Source organism: Hippichthys cyanospilos, chromosome 9 (genome assembly GCF_059441005.1).
Source record: "Hippichthys cyanospilos isolate Australia breed blue-spotted pipefish chromosome 9, RoL_Hcya_1.0, whole genome shotgun sequence".
NCBI classification, from domain to species: Eukaryota; Metazoa; Chordata; class Actinopteri; order Syngnathiformes; family Syngnathidae; genus Hippichthys; species Hippichthys cyanospilos.
The window spans coordinates 16670413-16687770 of NC_142377.1; the positions used below are offsets into that span (position 1 = coordinate 16670413).

The 17358-nt window shown below is 40.4% G+C and overlaps 1 protein-coding gene across 16 annotated transcripts in view; it reads left to right on the top strand.

Moving 5' to 3' along the window:
- Positions 1-17358, top strand: part of cast (calpastatin) — a 34078-nt gene that overhangs the window by 4659 nt on the left and 12061 nt on the right. For 2 of the 16 annotated variants that reach the window (XM_088423914.1, XM_088423915.1), the window contains exons 1-7: positions 6898-7035; positions 13383-13451; positions 14880-15002; positions 15518-15634; positions 16482-16529; positions 16610-16711; positions 16792-16872. In XM_088423914.1, coding sequence (XP_088280040.1) covers positions 6913-7035; positions 13383-13451; positions 14880-15002; positions 15518-15634; positions 16482-16529; positions 16610-16711; positions 16792-16872 — 663 coding nt within the window. In that variant the 5' untranslated portion in view covers positions 6898-6912. Of the gene's footprint in view, positions 1-1455; positions 1620-6897; positions 7036-7297; positions 7497-13382; positions 13452-14879; positions 15003-15517; positions 15635-16481; positions 16530-16609; positions 16712-16791; positions 16873-17358 lie in introns of those variants that run through there. The other 14 variants (XM_088423918.1, XM_088423919.1, XM_088423923.1 and 11 more) reach the window with 11 other exon arrangements.

Sequence of the window (17358 nt, forward strand, 5' to 3'; positions counted from 1 at the left end):
TGCCATATATGGTAAGGGGGCTCTGGGTTGAAGGCTTCAGTGACCAGTTGATCTTGGCTGCACAAACAGGAGTAGCAAGTTTTAATGGCATTAATGATGCAGACAACATAGCGATTCTATCGCAGTGACTCACGCGATAGCTGTATTGTGTGCACACTCCACCCAAGTACGGCTTGAAGAGGAACGCAATGCACACAATACAGATATGAAGGCAGACTTTGCACTCGCAGCACTTGTAGTTGACAAGTTCAAATAATAACTTTACAGGGAAAGTCACATTCAAAAAAAGTGCTTTACAAAAATGTTATTTGCGCAACTTCTATATGGTTGGAATTTATAAAATGAAGCATTTTTTAGGTAGAAGCATCAATGACAAGAACCGATTAGAGATAAAGTGAAAGTTCAGTCAGTTAAAACAAAAACAACACAAAGAGAGGTTGCAAGAACTTACTTTAATTAAATGACTATATTCTAATGAAATGTGAGCATCAAGTAAATACTTTCCAAATAAGGAACTTATGCAACAGCAAATATTCCGAATGAACAGTCACACAGTCACAACATATTATTTGCATCATTGATTGCTCGGCAAATTATCACATTACAGCCAATCATCGGTCTTGCATAAAATGGCAAATGACTACGGGCCAATAGGAGGGGACCACTTGGTGAAAATGCACTGGAGTGAAAAAAGGATGAAAAAAAAACCCAAGACAGGATGACAGTATTACGCTGCCAAAGCATGTTTTGTGTTTTTGCTCAAAATGGGGATTCAAAAATTTGTAGAAAAACAAACAAAACGAGATTTCAACCGGGGCTTTTTGGCATGTTTCTCTTATGTACAACAAAGAACAAAAGTGCAAAAAACGAAAATAAAAAATTTCCCCATACGGTCCCATTCCATCCTCAAATATTGTCCAATCACGACCAAACGGACCAGATATGCGTAAAGTTTAGTTGACTTCCCCTTGAAATTTCGTGACCTGACCTGACCTTTAAAGATGGCTACTATAGACTCATTCTACATTTTGTGATAAAGAAAACCGCACTTAATTTCAAGATGTATTTGTCAATATGAAAAATGCGTGTAGAATTCAACCTACCACCTCCCTTTAATGCTGTCAGTGGGAAGTTACATAACTGTGCGTGTCAGCTCAAGGCATGAATGTGATTTTAAAAATGGGCGTGTTCGTGCATTTGAGGTATAATTTTCCATAGCTTTCGAAATGTTTTGAGAGATTGTTTCCAAAATAGTTCTATACAGATGAATGTATGGAGGCATGCATGAAGTAAATGCGTGCAGCTCACTCCTCTTTGAATCCCTGGGAGTTAAAAGGCAACCTCCTGTGACTCGCGCACATGTGAGCCTCCTCCCTAGCCCGCGTCCTTCCACATTACGCCCTCGTCCCACCACACCCCCCTTTCCCCGTTGGCCCCTCCCCCCTTTCCTCCCTTTCCCCCTCCCTGCGTGCTGGAAACATGCTGCGAGCCGACAGACTCGCCAGCGGCTGACAGACAAACATTCACACGCGCCATCAGCCAACATGGGTCAGATTCTGAGCTGGATCCGAGGCCCCCGAGAGACCCCGACCCTGCAGGATGTTGCCGTGGAGGAGCAGGTTTGTGTTTATGTGTGTGTGTGTGAATGCTTGCGCCACGCTGGGCAACCTAGTGAAAGTATCCACGTGTGCTTTGTTTTGTCGCCGCGAATCAGCCGTCAAGCAGCAAACTTGCCCTGCAGTTTGTCTTTTACCGCTCCGCTCGGAGAAACTCTCTGGTGAAAGAAAACTGACCTGGCGAAAGTCCAAGCAGACCTCGCTCCCTGTTTGCGGAATGTGGAGCTCCTGCAAGATGAATGTGTGTTTCCAAGTAGTCATATATTAAGCCGGTGCTGGGACAAGGCCTTTACTGTTTGCTTCTATTTTTGTTCAGGACACACAGTCAGGTGTGTGTTTTGTTTCGTCCGCTTTTGCACAGATTGTTGATAGTGGGGAAAAGGCTCGGAGTCCTCTGAGAGTTTCCACGTCTCGCCCAAATAGCATTCTCATGTCATAATGTGCTGCGATGGAGCAATCTGAATGGGTGTGTTGCCGGTCCGAGGCTGACTCGTTCTTTTTCTTTCATGGTGCAACCTGAAATCTCCTAACTGTAGTTTGGTTGACTAATGATACTTTTATGAGCGTAAACTGTAAAGGGATTATATAACAGTCGTGCTTTGGTTGTTCCCCGTTGACTACTTCATTATCAGGGCTGTTTGTTTACATGTGATTTTGTAAGTGCATACCGGGAGTGCCAGCCGGGTGTTTTCATTGGAAGGTTGTTGTGCTCAGGTTGACTTCGCAACTCCCACCGGCCTGGAAGCATTTTCATTACAAGGACAGGAAAGCGGGTCTCTGGGAAAACATATCTCGACGGCACATGCACAAGCATTAGAACAAAGTCCACAGATAAGAGGAGAGCAGATCTATAAAAGGTTGCTAGTTTTTTCTTTTTTTTATAATCGTATACTTTAGGGGTGTGAATCAAGTAACTCCTTGTACTCCTTACATTAACCCCACGGCTGGACGAGCATTCTGGTATCCAGGGCATCTTGGGTCTATTGCCATGTTATTTAATCGTAATTTTCTTTCATATTACCCTGAGAAACCAGCCCTCAATTTAGAGGCAGCAGGCGGCAGTTTATTTATTTAGCTTTGGTATTTTTAGTTAAGCTCAGTTTGAATTAATAAGTAATTACCATCAATATTGCCAAAATTCTTAAATACCGCTTCAAAACTCGCAAATGGGTTCGAACCATTTACGGGGTTTGTTTTAGATTCAAAATCAAAATGCTTTGCCAAGAAATAGTATCATTCGTTCGGATCAGCTGCGCCGGTCAGCCCATACGTGTCATGTGCGGGTCACCGCACATTCGTCACTCGACTTCAGCCATCATCAGTAATCTGCTATTTGAAGCTGCTTATGTCGAGTGTGCAGCAAGCAAAGCTTAGAATAAGCCAGGAGGAATCTGCTAAATGGATACCATTAACATTCATCTATGTGTGATGAAATGTTATGTAATATAAAAGAGAACTAGCACGCATGTGTGTTTGTTTTTTATGCAGTAAAGTATAATGATTTGCGTCGAATGTGGTTGATTATAATTAGGTGATGTTGCCTCCGGTTCCCGTTTGCTTGCTGGCTCTTGCCATGTCTGTCATCTAAAATCAAGTTCACAGGCTTTAAAAGGCTTACCTGTTAAAGTGCTTTTTGGAGCCTGTTTTTTTTGTTTTTTTTCCTCCTGCCCATTTACATCTGCGACGCTTGGTGTGAGGCAGCTGTTTGTCCTGACGTGTAAGCAGAGAAATTAAACCCCGCCTGTTGCCCTTCACTTACTCGAAAAGCAAAGCAGTAATTGAAATTCTTGCTCTTAGACTTCACATAAACATGTGAAGTTGTTTACACGTTATCAGTGGTGTGATTACGATGCACTACTTCTCACAATTGCTGACAAATTCCAACTTAATATCTTGATCTCAAAAAAAAAAAAAAGTTGTGCATGCTTTCCACTGGGTGATAGCCAGAGCGGGAGGCTAAGTTGAAGTGAAGGGCATTATTTCAAGGGAGATATGTGGGGCTAAATTTAGAGTAGGCAGTGCAAAGGACACCTAAAGCAAGAGGACATACATGCACATGGAAACCGGAGAAGTTTCTTTTCTCAATTAAATCACGCCTTCATGCTTCATGTAAAGCCTTAAATGACTCTCAGGTGTCAATGTGAGCACGAATGCTCATCGGGCTTGTTATTGACAGCAGATCAGCCAAGGGTGTACAGTACCCTCTTTCTCACGTTATTCTGAACAGGAAAAACAGCGTACATGTTATTTATAACCACACATGTTGTGCGTGACTATATTTTATCATCAAGTGCCACAATTAATCATCTAGCTCTATGAATATCTTCCTGAGCCTTCCAGCCTATTGATTTGCAGTGGAAATTTGTTTTGAATATAATGTTATAGGAATGTAAAAGGCTTAGCAGCGTACTTCTTTCCTCCTCTTCCTCCAAATCACGCTCCATTAATTTTGCTCGATAAGACGAATTAGCTGGCTGAAAAAGTGTGTTTTGTTCAAAAGTGATCAGTTGGAACGGCAGCCGTTTCAGGCTGCCAGCATCAAAGTAAGAATAGTCATATACATTATGTCTTATCATGCCAGCCAATATGGAGCTCTGGAACGCTGCTAGCTAGCGGCTAATTTACGTTAGAAGCAGCTAAAAAGGACAAAAGCACCATGTGTCAATGTCCGCGTAATTCAGTTGTTTGTTAGTGGCCTGAACTGACGATTTAATGTGATTTCAGAACAATGTTGGGATGTTTATATCTAGAGTCAGGAGCAACATTTGAAGTGAAAAGGTTTCAGGGGAGGGTGGAATAATTTCGTCAGGACTCAAATTGAAAAAAAAAAAAATCAAAGTGGAACCATTATTGCTCATGAGATTTTTTTTCCCCTTCTGTCTATATTATTTGGCTGGATGTTGGAGGGTGGATGGAACTATATCATTTGAATGATGGGGTTGGGAGAATGATTCCATCATGCCTCAAATGCGTAAGGAGAAGAACTGGTGCTCTGACATATAAAAATATTCTATACGTATGGAGGGATATTTATTGTTTAGCCACAAAACTGCAACATTTTAGTGGGACCATGAACCTGTTAACACCAGCTCCTTTATATCAGAGGCTAAAAAAATCTCTCAGCTGTTACTCAAGAGAAACCTGCAAAACCTGATATGTATTTATCTTTCAATACACTTTCTGAACTAACAAAATAACTGCTCCCACCATAAAAAAAACAAAAAAAAAAAAAAACTGGACATGATTGAGACATTTCTGACAATTGTAGTTGACCTTTCATTTCTATCACAGTATTGTATTGAAAGAAATGAATACTCCCTGTATTGGTATTATTCTAGCTATTGCATTTTATTATATTAAAAAAAAAAATGATGATTTGCAAAGTTTATTATTACTGCAGTTTAATGCTAAGTACCTAAACACCCAGTTGAGACCTAGGAATTGCTTTTGGTAACTCTTTAGATCGATAATGAAATTGAAATGAAGAAATTGAAAGGAAGAGAAAAGGACGTTCTAAATAATTCTACTTTATTCTTTATTCTCTACTTTATTCTTAATTCTACTTTAGCCACAATGGAAGACCGAAAACAGCTCACACGGCAATATGGTGATATTGCATGTTGCTCTGCCAGCTGTGGGTGCAGTTTGCCTTTGCATGTAAAGGCATGCAGACTCACGTCAAATATTCACTTCCTGTTTGCGTTTTGCTTGGTCTTCCCCAGAGGAAATTGCAATTCAGTCTTCATATGTTAGCTGGTGACGTGCCATATTTTTGGGGGCATCTGTTTTGAGTCATATAAGGCTGTTTTCAGTGGAAAAGCTGCATTTGTCAATGTTCGGTTTATTTGCAGGAAAACACCTTTTTTTTCTTTCCAATTTCCAACACATCAACTAATTTGCCAGCCCGCTGTAGATGTTGCAACGACGTTATCAAAACGATCATTCCTCTCCTTTGGAATGTGAGGCATCCGGGCTCCGAGAATGAAAATGTTTAAGATTACAAACTTTAGAAGGGCGGGGCCAGGGTCTGCATTGGTTCATTATTTGACAAGACAGACAAGTGTTGTCAAGGGTTACCAAGTTCACCATTTGGAGCCAGTACAAGCACGCAGTGTTGGCTTTGTGAGACACACTTGCTCTTTGTCGCAGTCAACACAGAACGAGACGCTGTGTTGTCTCGTTTGGTGGAGCGGCGATGATAAAGTCAATTTGGTTTTCTCCAATATTCCTTTTGCTAACTATTATATGTGTTTTTATGAGGATTTGGGTCAAATATTTCAGACACTATGGGGGGGCCTGTTTTAGATATTTTGGATTCGTATATTTCCTATGTCATCCAGGCTATAATTTGCACTGCTAGTTGGATTTGAGGCAAGTATATTCATGTGATGCTTTCGAAATGTAAATGCAAATTCAAATGAGATCCTAAAATGAAAAGTATTATCCTCAAAATCAGGTGACTTGACTTATTTGTAACATACCTACAACTTTTCATGATTTATTCCCATCCTTACACAATCTAACACATCACTTTGATGCAGTGCTTCTCAATTTTATTTTGCCATTCCCCTCCTAAGAAAGAGAAAACCCTCCTGCCTCTTCACTCACTGCTTCAATTGTGAATAAGATGATTATTTGACAAAATTGCGAAGGATACCTAAAACAGTATCTTTTTTAACAAAAGAACAAAAGCAATGTCAGTCAAATTCCAATAACTGTCAACTACCTTTTTACAGTGTTTATACAGGTTACAGGTTAGTCTCAAACAGAAAAAACAACAAAGTGTATCAAAGCGCCAGAAAAAAAAAGATGTCGATCCTTACTTTATCGCAATGCTGAAGGGGCCTGCCCCACCATTTGAGAAGATGCTTTGACGCAACATTTAGCCTAGCTCTATCTACCGTTGTGACCCGGTGTAGACAATGTCGACATTGTCAGCAGTGACCCACATTTAAATAGAAGAGAGAAAAAAGCACTCAAGCGCGAGATGGCAAGAGTGCCACTTCATTGTCGCTTAAGTGTCATGAGTATGATTAAACACAGGGAGGTGCTGCTCCCCAGAGCAATCCCCTCGCTTCTCCATTCACTTCAATAGATAAAAGGATTAACTTTCAAGAGCAGAGGAAGCCTTCCATGCTATTCTCGCTAGCCGTTCTTACATAACACCTGGCTACCGACCAGAAGTTTCCCCTGCGTTTTGAAGTTCTTCAAAGACCAGAGGAAACACGCCTGAACTTTCCCTTTACGTCCTTAGCCGATTCTTGGGCTTTTTAAATGAGTCTTTTTGTTCTCCGCCATGTTGTGTTTGGGTTGGGTCGGGACAACATGTGATCGTCTCCGCCTCCTTCTTTTCTCTTCTTTCCAACCGCACACACTTAAGTCTCTGTTGGAGTGGCTGTGTAGACGAGATTCCAGAGCGGTGAGTCTATCAGTCACACCCAGATGCTGCTGGACTACGCGGAACTTTCTGTGTGTTCTCCACATCGCGCAAAAACACTCCTTACATGTCGCTCATTGAACTGCCACACTCATATTCACAAAGCCCCGGCCCAAATGTTGCCCCCTTCAGTTGATTTATGTCTTTTTTTTTGTGGGCGGTTCTGCTAACTGAAGCCTGCTCAGATGGCTTCAGGGTGAAGGGGGAGGGCCCTGACTGAGATGTGCCAGTTTGTTGTGCACTTCCTAAAGGGCGGAGCAGCAAGTTGTGCTCGGCCGGGCGTGTGTTTTCAGACGTGTGCATGTGAGGGTGTGCGTGAGCATGAATGTGGATTAAAAGTGTTTATTCCAGAGAGGATCTAAGGTGATCGAGCCTGAAGAGAACATCTTGGCCGTGAAGGTAGCAAGTTTGACCGAGGATAAAATCCCAAGAGCGAACCTATGGTATGTATGTGGAGTGTATTTCCAGGGGGTAAATGTGTGTGTGTTTGGGTGTGTGGAAAGACTTCCTGACTGCTACCTGTCAACACTTCTATGCTTTCCAATGGAGGCTAGTTTGTCAACAGTATACTTTTGCTTTTAAATGATGTTTGCAGTGTGTCGAGCTATCGAGGTTGAAAAGTAGCTTTGACAGACTTGTTGTCGAAGTCAACAAGAGGACTGTAATGCTCTAATAATATCTTGCAGTGACTCATCATGGCCAGGCAGTAGTTGAAAGTTATTATATTACCAAACATTATCAAAGGTGTGTCATTAGATTGTTTGTGTTTTTTCTATTCTTTATGGTAAAAATACTGTTTGCTAGGTCTGGAGAGGTCCCAATCACTCGAACTGATATTTTTATTTTTATGAGATTTTTAACAGGGTAGCTACGGGTATCAGCAAATCTAAATCAGTGATTTTTAATCCTGATAGCAGCAGTACATTTTTCTTTTCAAGTTAAGAGGCAATTAATTGGAAAATGAAGCAACTTAGTGCTCATTTGTGTTCTAGTGTCTCCTTGGCACAGCAATGATGCATATTGTCATTAGTGACCTAATTTTATGCTAGATGAGCCAGAAATAAAAGATGATGTTACTCAATCTTATCTTTTGGATTCCCTGAATAAAATACACTAAGAGAGTCTAACACAAACGTAGTTCATAAGTTTAACAAATCAGCCAATGATGGCACAGCATCCTGGGCCTTTTTATCAAGCTCTCTGTTTAGTGGCTGCTTTGTCTTTTTTAAGGGCTACATAACGGCTTTTTTTTTATTTTTTATTATTGGATAGCAACCAGTCAAGGGTGTACCTTGCATCTTTCCCAAAGTCAACTGGAACTAAATTTTCCCCTTGGACTACTTTTGTATGTTTTATCTTATTCTTACATTAGCAAAAGGCATTAACAAACAGATGATCTTATTACTATTTCTGTCCCTGCACTTTTTGTGGCCTTTTTTGGATGGTTTGTTGTGAATGTGAAGTACGTAATGAAGATTTGAAAACACTGCATGATAGGACCGTCGAAATTTGAGCCCTTTGCAGAAATGACTGCTGTCATTTATACTTTATTTATACTCCAGTACAAAGCCTGACCATGATACTGCATCATGAACTCCCCATCTTTCACTCTTCTCCCGTCTCACCGCTAGCTTTCCTCACTTCCACCTTTAACACCATGATGATGTATTCTCATCTCCTGGAGCTGCCAGCGCTATTTTAAAGTCGTTAGCAGCGGCTCGAAAACGCAGCTGCCCCCATTCAAGTTCGCATGTGTGGTTCGGTGGTTTTGAGGGGCGTGGCCCAGATTAGTCATCACTTTTCAAAACAGGCTGGAGCTAAAAGTGCAAAGTTGTGTAAGGCCTGGGCCGACTGCATTGTTTGGGCAATGACCCCGTTTTCATCATGGTATTTCTTTGATACTGTAGCTGGAAGGTGATCTGCGCATCACACCCATCCAAACCTGGGCGCAAGCCATTCATTTGTTTTCTCGATAATTTCTCCTCTTGTTGGCATGAGGCTATCATCAAATTTTGTGTGTGCTTCTATTTCGGCGTGCAAAGCTCAGCTTTCCTAAACTGACTCATGTTTATGTCTGTGTTCTGGTGTATTTATTATTATTTAGCTACATTAGTGCAAAAAACTATGGGTACGAGCCAATAGAATGGGACTACTTGATGAAATTTTTGAAAGATTTGAAAGATTTTGTTTTTTTGTGTTTGTTTTTTTCCGCTCATTGTACATGGAGAAACAATGTAAGAAAACTTTAGATTGAAGTCTTACTTGTTGATTTTTCTTCACATTTTTGAACGCCATAGCTCCAAGAACCCGCATTTTGAAAGAAATGTAAAACAAACTTTCGTAGGGTAATATTCATCCTTATTCTGTACCTTGAATTTTATAGAAAACAGATTGAAAAATGAAGCGACACAGCTCCACTGTCTTCCACATTGCATCTTGATTCTTCATCCTTTTCTCACTCCCCTGTAAAATTTGCATTTTCTCCAAGTGGTCCCCTCGTATTACAGCGCACCCATATAAGAAGCACCACATGTGTGATGCATAGTCGCACACAAATGTGAGATTAAGACAAAGGGTGTGTATTCGTTTACATAGGTTGCAGTACACTTGATCCCACGGTTCACCATGTGCCACTCAAATGAGAAATTTGTCGCCTAACCATCAAAATAAAATATTTTCTAGTACAAAACACATATGTGCTTATTTTGTAAGATTTACAACAATAAAAGAACTTTCCAAGCGTGTATTGTCCAATGGGAAGGTACAACAGAATAAAACGGAATGTTACGCTGCGAATGTTTGTTTTGTGTTTTTCTCAAAATGAGTATGGAGTTCAAAAACTCGTAGAAATAAGGCAAAATGAGACTTGGACCTTTGGTTTTCCGCACATTGTTTCTCTATAAACAACTGAGGAAAAAAAAGCGCCAAAAACAAACCAAGTGGTCCCATTCAGTTGGCCCATAGGCAAATATCGGCCAATCATGATCAAGCTGAATTGGAATTTATTGCCTAACGCATACTTTTAAAGATGACTTTTTAAATGCGAAATAAGTTGTTCAGATAGAAAAAACTGCAGTACAGTAATAATAAAAAGAGAAGGCAGACTAGTTTCAAGATTTTTTTTGTCAGTGAAAGATGCGTGTGGAATTCAAACTTACCAGCTCCCTTTATTGTTGTCAGTGGGAAGTTACATAAGATGACTTTTATAACAGTTATTTGATTGCCCCGTGTGTGCACGGTAAAGGCATGAATATGATCTTAAAATGCATTTCGGGTATAATCTTGGAGAGGTTTTTTTTTTTTTTTACCGTAATACTGTTTGGCGGAGTTTCATGAAATGCTGTATCCTGAATAAATTTTGTTTGCTTGAGGTGTGTGCATGGATGGACAAGAGGCGAGGAATGTAGGAATGTTGCAGGTGGGAGACGCGGCGCACCATGAAGCCTGCATGAAATTTGGGTGGGTCTCAGATAAAGCCTGTATTCATATTTCCAACTGAAACCTCAAATAACAAGCACTCATCTCACACCTTACTACTTACTGACCAAATGCTGTCTTACTATCAATAGAAACAATGGTCATTTCAGTCAAATATTGTACAATTTTAATGACATTTGTGTTTGATTTATTTAAGCAGTCATGAAAACATTGAGGTAAAGTCTAGCTGCGGCAATTTTGAGTGTTTCCTGTCTTAGCAAATGAGTTTCCGAGTAACACGTTTCTCAAAGCAACAATGTGTAGTAAATTTGGCTTAAAATACCAGCGTTGTCGCCACGGCAACCAAGAATAACCCGTAGTTGGAAACCTTAAAGTTAAGTCGGCGCTTACACCCATCATCTGTTTTAACTTGTATTCTTAACCCTTTGACCTGAAATTTCTGTTGCCTTATTACAATTATTTCATGGAGAAGAACTCACAAGATTTAGCAATTTGATAGGACCACTCTCTATCTGTTAGCATTAAGCTAGCATGTTCTAGGTTAGCCTCTTTATTTGTACATCGCACTTGTCTGACCAAAAAAGCAAATGAGTCACCAAATCCTGTTGGGCAACTTCCCTTCGATTTGAATGACACTGATACTGGAAAGTTTCTTCATGTATTGGACATGTGGTTCTAGTGGCGTGTGGCCTATAGGGTTGGGAAAGTATAGATTAGTGATGACATCATCTTTTACATTTAAGTATCAAATTATCTACTCAAAGGACTCAGAATGGGATTTGTTTTCAGCGTGATCTCATGCTAATGACAACAACATTTGTTCAATTTTGCTCCAGACTGAAGTTCAGTCAGCATATTTTTGGTAACTTAGCAACAATGTTATGAACTGGAATAACCAGAGGCACATGACTACCCTTGTGCTAGGGTGATGCCCTGCGTGCTAGGTGAGCTACGTCATTATTATCTTGCTTCTTTTAACAGAAGCGTAATTTGTCTCGTCATATCTAGTTGAAAAGTGACAAACAAAATTCTGCTATGTTTTGTGGTTGTGTGAGCAACACATAAATGGCGTGCTTTGATCAAGCTTTTGACCCACTTTGTGTTAGTTGCAACACTAGTCTGTGGTCATCCGTGTATCAAGTAACAACCAACCCCCCTGAGATGTCTGCAAAATTGCAACAAAAAGATTTCTCTCCTTCAGTTCAACCTCACACAAAATTAACTGCATGATTTTTGGGATCGACCCATTATCAGCTGGGCCGATAAATGTCGCCGATATTGCCAAATTGGTGCAAATCAGCAATGGCCTTTTGTATTAATCTTACGGCCAATGAACTCCCTCAATATGTTTTTTTTAATCATGGAGCTTTGCACTTAAACGCAGCATCTGACTGTGTTTGTTAAGGAGCCTCGCTCCAGCACTGTCCCGCCCATAGCAGCATCTGATTGGTTGTCCGTGCAAGAGTCACAGCCAATCAGTAGTGAAAGCCATATATGGCTTTGTGCGCACACACACACACACATACTGAGCCAGAGCACAGATACAATGGAGAAGTAACAGAAGTTGGAAGGTCATCTATTCACAACACACACACGAACTGTTTTGACAGGTTCACTCAGAGAGTCTTAACCACTTAGAAAGTCGGAATAATGATATTTTGAAAGTTCATTGCTTTGCCACAGAATTCCTTCCTCAAGAATCACACAGTCCAAAATCACTTTTTTTTCATCTTTGTTTAGCTAATCATAGCGTTGACGGATTGTTTTTGTTTGTTGTTCTTTGAAAAGCCGAGGGATAATGAGGCATGTAATAAAGTTCTCTAACCTGATGGGTTAGGTCTTGTCACAATTCACTTGGTAGGTCATTCTGCTATTGTGTGGCATTATTTTGCTTCTAATGGCACCCCCTTGAAAGAAAAAAGCAACATTCCAGGGCTCCACCCCCAGACTTGGTGTGCCTTATTATTGTTTGGGTTGACATAACAAAATGCGGGTTATTGACTCACTGAGTCATTATCTTTTGAAGCTCAGATCAAAAGAACAATAGAGAACATTAACTCATAATGCTTGAGCTGGTGCTAGGGCTCCCATTTTGACTCATTATATGGTATCACATAGTGATATGCAAATGAAGCTTCATGAAGCAGTTGATTCTTCTCTGGCACTCACATTCTATACATTTCTACCATTAGCATTTATCTTTGACACGTGCAGTATTTTGATCATGTTTGGGTCATTTTGAACATTTTGAACTTTGATATGTTTTCTCCATATGGGTGAAATTTCAGCTCCATTGTGTTTTCTTTCAATGTTTTCCCTCTTTTTTTCCCCCGCCAAAATACCACACAAGGTTAAACCAAGAGCACCATCTAGAAGGGTTAAAAAAAAAAAAAAATTACAAGTGCTTCATGAAGCTTCATTTTCTCATCACTAATATCCTAAGACAAAAGAGGTTTATCTTATAAGGCTAGTTGAATTGTTGTCAGTAGAGAGGTCATTGACCTTCATCCAGATCCTTAGAAAATGTCTCATTGTGCATATGATGATTTTACACACACAGCGCATAGGTTTCTAATCAAATAATGTGCTCGCAGTTTTTTCAACAAAACAGACACACGCACACACCCCTTAGTCACACTGGGTGCAATGACATCATCATAGAGGTAATATGGTTTTCTGAAGCCCTCAAGCGAAAGTCTCACCTCATGTGAAACATTTCCTACCTTCAGCCATAGCAACAGTGATTTATTTGTTTTGTCCATTTCTGCTGACTTTGACTCCATTTTTAAACAATTCAAATCATGACCACTTTGGAATACTTATTCCTTCATAACGCGCTTGAAGTTGAGTGCGTTTTTGTAACTTGTCTGTGTGCGTGTGTGTCTTTGCAGTCGCAGTCCAGGCAGGCCACGCCCAAACCAGCATCTCAGGTCTCCAATGTGGCGCCTTCTCAGTTTGAGGTATCAAAACTTGCACCAAGATCTTATCTCAAGATGCACTTTCTCCACTGGCTAAACTTGCATTTGGTAATGAGAGCACGGATTGTTGTGGAGATGACCTCTGACCGTGCTGTTATGTGGACCGTGTGGTATTGTTGCTGCTTTTCCTGTTCCAGTGCCAGATGTTTTGATAGCCATGTCTAACGATGTGAAAGGGAAGACGTTTAGCTCGGAAGATAAAGTGTCCCTCTTTGTGGCGTTTGAGCGTGTGAAAGTAATGGCCAATTTCTCATTAGACATTTTTAAATGCCGGTGTGCCCTCCAGTGTTCACATTAGCGAATAGATGGTAGACTGACTGTACATATTTACTTTTAAGGATATATGTGATCTGTTACTATTGAATGGCTAGCTGTGTGATAGCCTCAAATTGTTTCCTTTACTGCGTCCATCTTGTTTTGGTTCATGGAAAGTCCCCATAGTTCCCAAATATTTTGTCAAATTCTTCTTTTCAACTTACTTTGTGATATGTTTTACGCTGCGTTAACTTTAAGGACTGCTTATTAGGCTGTGACCTTTGCACCCTTCCTTAATGCCACTTCAGGTCAGTTTACTACTGCCTGACATTCTGCAGACGTTTGGGAACAGATCACAGTTACGATTGTATATACTCCATGACGTGTTTAGTTGCATAGTACGGTAGTTCTACAAAAACCAGAATCCCGCCGCCCACTTAAGAAAGGATTAGTATATACTCTAACTGTTAAACCTAAAGCAATATTGTACAAATCATTTGTCTAATATGTTGTCCTGTGAACTGTATATCAGCTGAGTGACAACCTCATAACCTGCTCAGGGCATTTTTTCGTGTACACGTCAAGTCAGAAAAATCTCACATTAGTTTCAGCAAGTGCATGGCAGTAAAACATGCTGGAAACGTGGCGAGTAAGCCAACCTCAAAGTAAACCTCAGCGTACAAATGGACACAAATGCCTTCCTTAGCCTGCTTTTCTTCTGAAGTTGTTCCCAGCTGCATTTTGCAGCGTAAAGTCTTTTTACTGCAAGCGTTGCACCCGACTCTCGACACAAACAACACAATGTTGTGCTGAAATCACATTTAATGGCCAATTTAGGGAATTAACAAACTGTAATTATGCTGACGTTGACATACAGCATCTGTTGTCAGTGTTTACCGGAGGCTCAGATTCTGTTATCGCTGCCGTCTCGCATAAATTAGCCGTTAGCTAGCAGCGCCGCAGTGCTCCATAGATGTACATGCCTCCGCACACAGCTCCTACAGATCACTTTTTAAGGAATGACGCTGACTCAAATGTTTCACTCAAATTCGTCTCATTAATCATAATTTATGGGAAGCGGTTTGTCTAAAATCGAAATGTTTCAAGTGGAAATGAGGTCAGATGATGGACATCTTGACTCCCGGTGCTTTTCAGAAGGCATCATCTGGATCCACGATGCCTTCACAGCCAGGGGGAGTTGCCATGACAAAAGGTGGCATCGCAGGAAGTACTTCCTACAGGACAGATGGACAGGGGCTTTCTAACCCTAAACCTGAGGTAGATGGACAATTGCTGCTGGCCCTCAAAAGAAAGATGCGACAGGAACTTCCAACCTCCTTTTTTCTGGTGTTTCTGGCTTGTCTGGATGCCGTTCACCGGCTTCTTCTTTATCTCCACATGAGGGTCTTTCAGCTGTGTCGCAATCTTTGCTCATTGCTTTGTCTTTTGGGATTGAAGGCTTTCAGGCAAGCTTTTGAGCTGCCTACACAAATAACCCCACGGCGTTCATGAAAAAACTTGCTCCTTGGTTTGTAGACTAACACTGCGCCGACTGTTATTGACATGTCGTCTGCTGGGTCAACTGTTGTCAACATGACATTATCTGGGACAAGGGACAGTCCCAAAATGATGTCCAAGGTAACTTCCATCTGGGAGCTCAATGGGTGATGGATGTTTGCATTTTGTTGCTTTAGGCATTACCCTCCTAATATTTTTTTTTTTTTTCGTTTTTGGATATTTGTACTGAATTTAAGATGAGTATTTTGAAGTAATTGGTATGGTTTGGTTTGTAGACGTCACCTGTCTCCACTATAAAGTCCTCTGCTGCTGCTTCTGGAACAGCGGCGACCACGGCAGCAGCTAATGTTGCCATGTCAACATCTAAAGGCTCGCCAAAAGACGCGGCCAAGGTATTCTTGTCCGTTTAATTAGCAAGTACGACTTGCTATTTATTATCTTCTGTATAATAGTGTTCTTAAAGTCACCCATGGACAATGTTTCAACAATATTCAATTAGTAAACTTGAAAGTGGAGCTGCCTGCTACTGGGTCAATAACTTCCTGTTCTTTTTCCTCTTTTTCATCCTTTTCTTCTTGATGAGCAGACTGTGCCCCAGTGCTTTTTGGGAAGTTCTATATTTTGGGAAGCTTCAGGTTTTTAGGACAGCTGCTAGCAAGAATGCTAGTATTGAAATGGAAACTGTAGGAGGCAAACTTGGTGGGCTTGTGTGTATATATATATATATATATATATATATATATATATATATATATATATATATATATATATATATATATATAAATTATATATATATATATATATATATAAAGCCATTTGACAGCTTTAATTACTTAAAGATAATTTAGTTTCATCATTCGTTTTCATCATTTACCTTAAAATCCTGTGAATAACACAGACCTGTGTAAAAATGCCCCCCAATATCTGCGTGGTTTTCAAGCCATTTAAAAATGAGTGAATTAATTATATTGAAATAAAGTTACTTTTTTTCCGACACCAAGTATTTATGAATTTCTATTTTTGAAAAGCTTGTTCTTCCACCGCATGCTTATTTAGTCATTTGAGTAACTGCTAAATTAGGCAAAATTATATTGCATATGAAATGTGCGATAAATCAATGTTTTTTTTGTTTGTTTGTTTTTTTTAATCCTTAGGTTCTGTCTTGGTACTACTGTCTAAACAAGGTCAACATTTATTATGTCTCATCTAGCGCCCTGTTTAATCAATTTTTGCTTTCAGGTGCAAGTGGAGGTCCGTCCCACAACAGAAACAATCGGCGCCAAAGAGGTAACGAGGCACTTATCTGCTCTGGAATGCATGTTGGCGTGCGGCTTGCTCCAGTGTGCTCAGTTGTGCGGCATGTGCAGTCACCTGCATTAGATCCATTTGACGCCTTGGCCAGCAGACTGCCGCCAGCTGGTCCGGCCTCCCCTAAAGAACCCATGTTCACTGGGCCCGAGGTCAAAGAGGTACCTTAAAAAAATCGGACGTGAGATTGCACTCGCGCAGCATGGCTCTGCCGTGAGTAACTGTGTGTCGCATGTCGCAGCGTGACACCACATCCGAGAAGGCTCCAAAGTGTGGAGAAAGAGACGACACGTTGCCTCCAGATTACAGATTTGAAAATATGGTCAGTTCCACGGAATGAACAATGTTCATAGATGACACTTTCTGCTTATAATTGCATGGTTTTAAATCATGTATTATGCTGGATATGTCTCTTGTTTACCTTCAATGAACTGAGTTTGAAGGCTTTTGTTACCTTGATTTTAGTGTAGCACTAAAATCCAAAGGCTTGGTTATCCAACAATCACAGCAGGCCTGTTGGTAATATTGAAGCTTCGTGAAGCAGTTGTGATACTTTTCACTTTCCTCCAGATGGAGAGACTGGGGAAATTGAATACACTTTTACTGAACCAGCTTTTATTTTTAAACCAAGTCCGAAGGAGTAAAAGAATGTCACAAGTGCTTCATGAAGCATCGTTTTCCCATCACTACCTGTTGGTCACATGATTGGTCCTTAACTGAGCTTTCCGCGTATGTGATTACAATTTTTACTGATGACATTTTAGTTTATACAGTACTATTTTTAGTATTGAAAAAATGTTCAGTACAC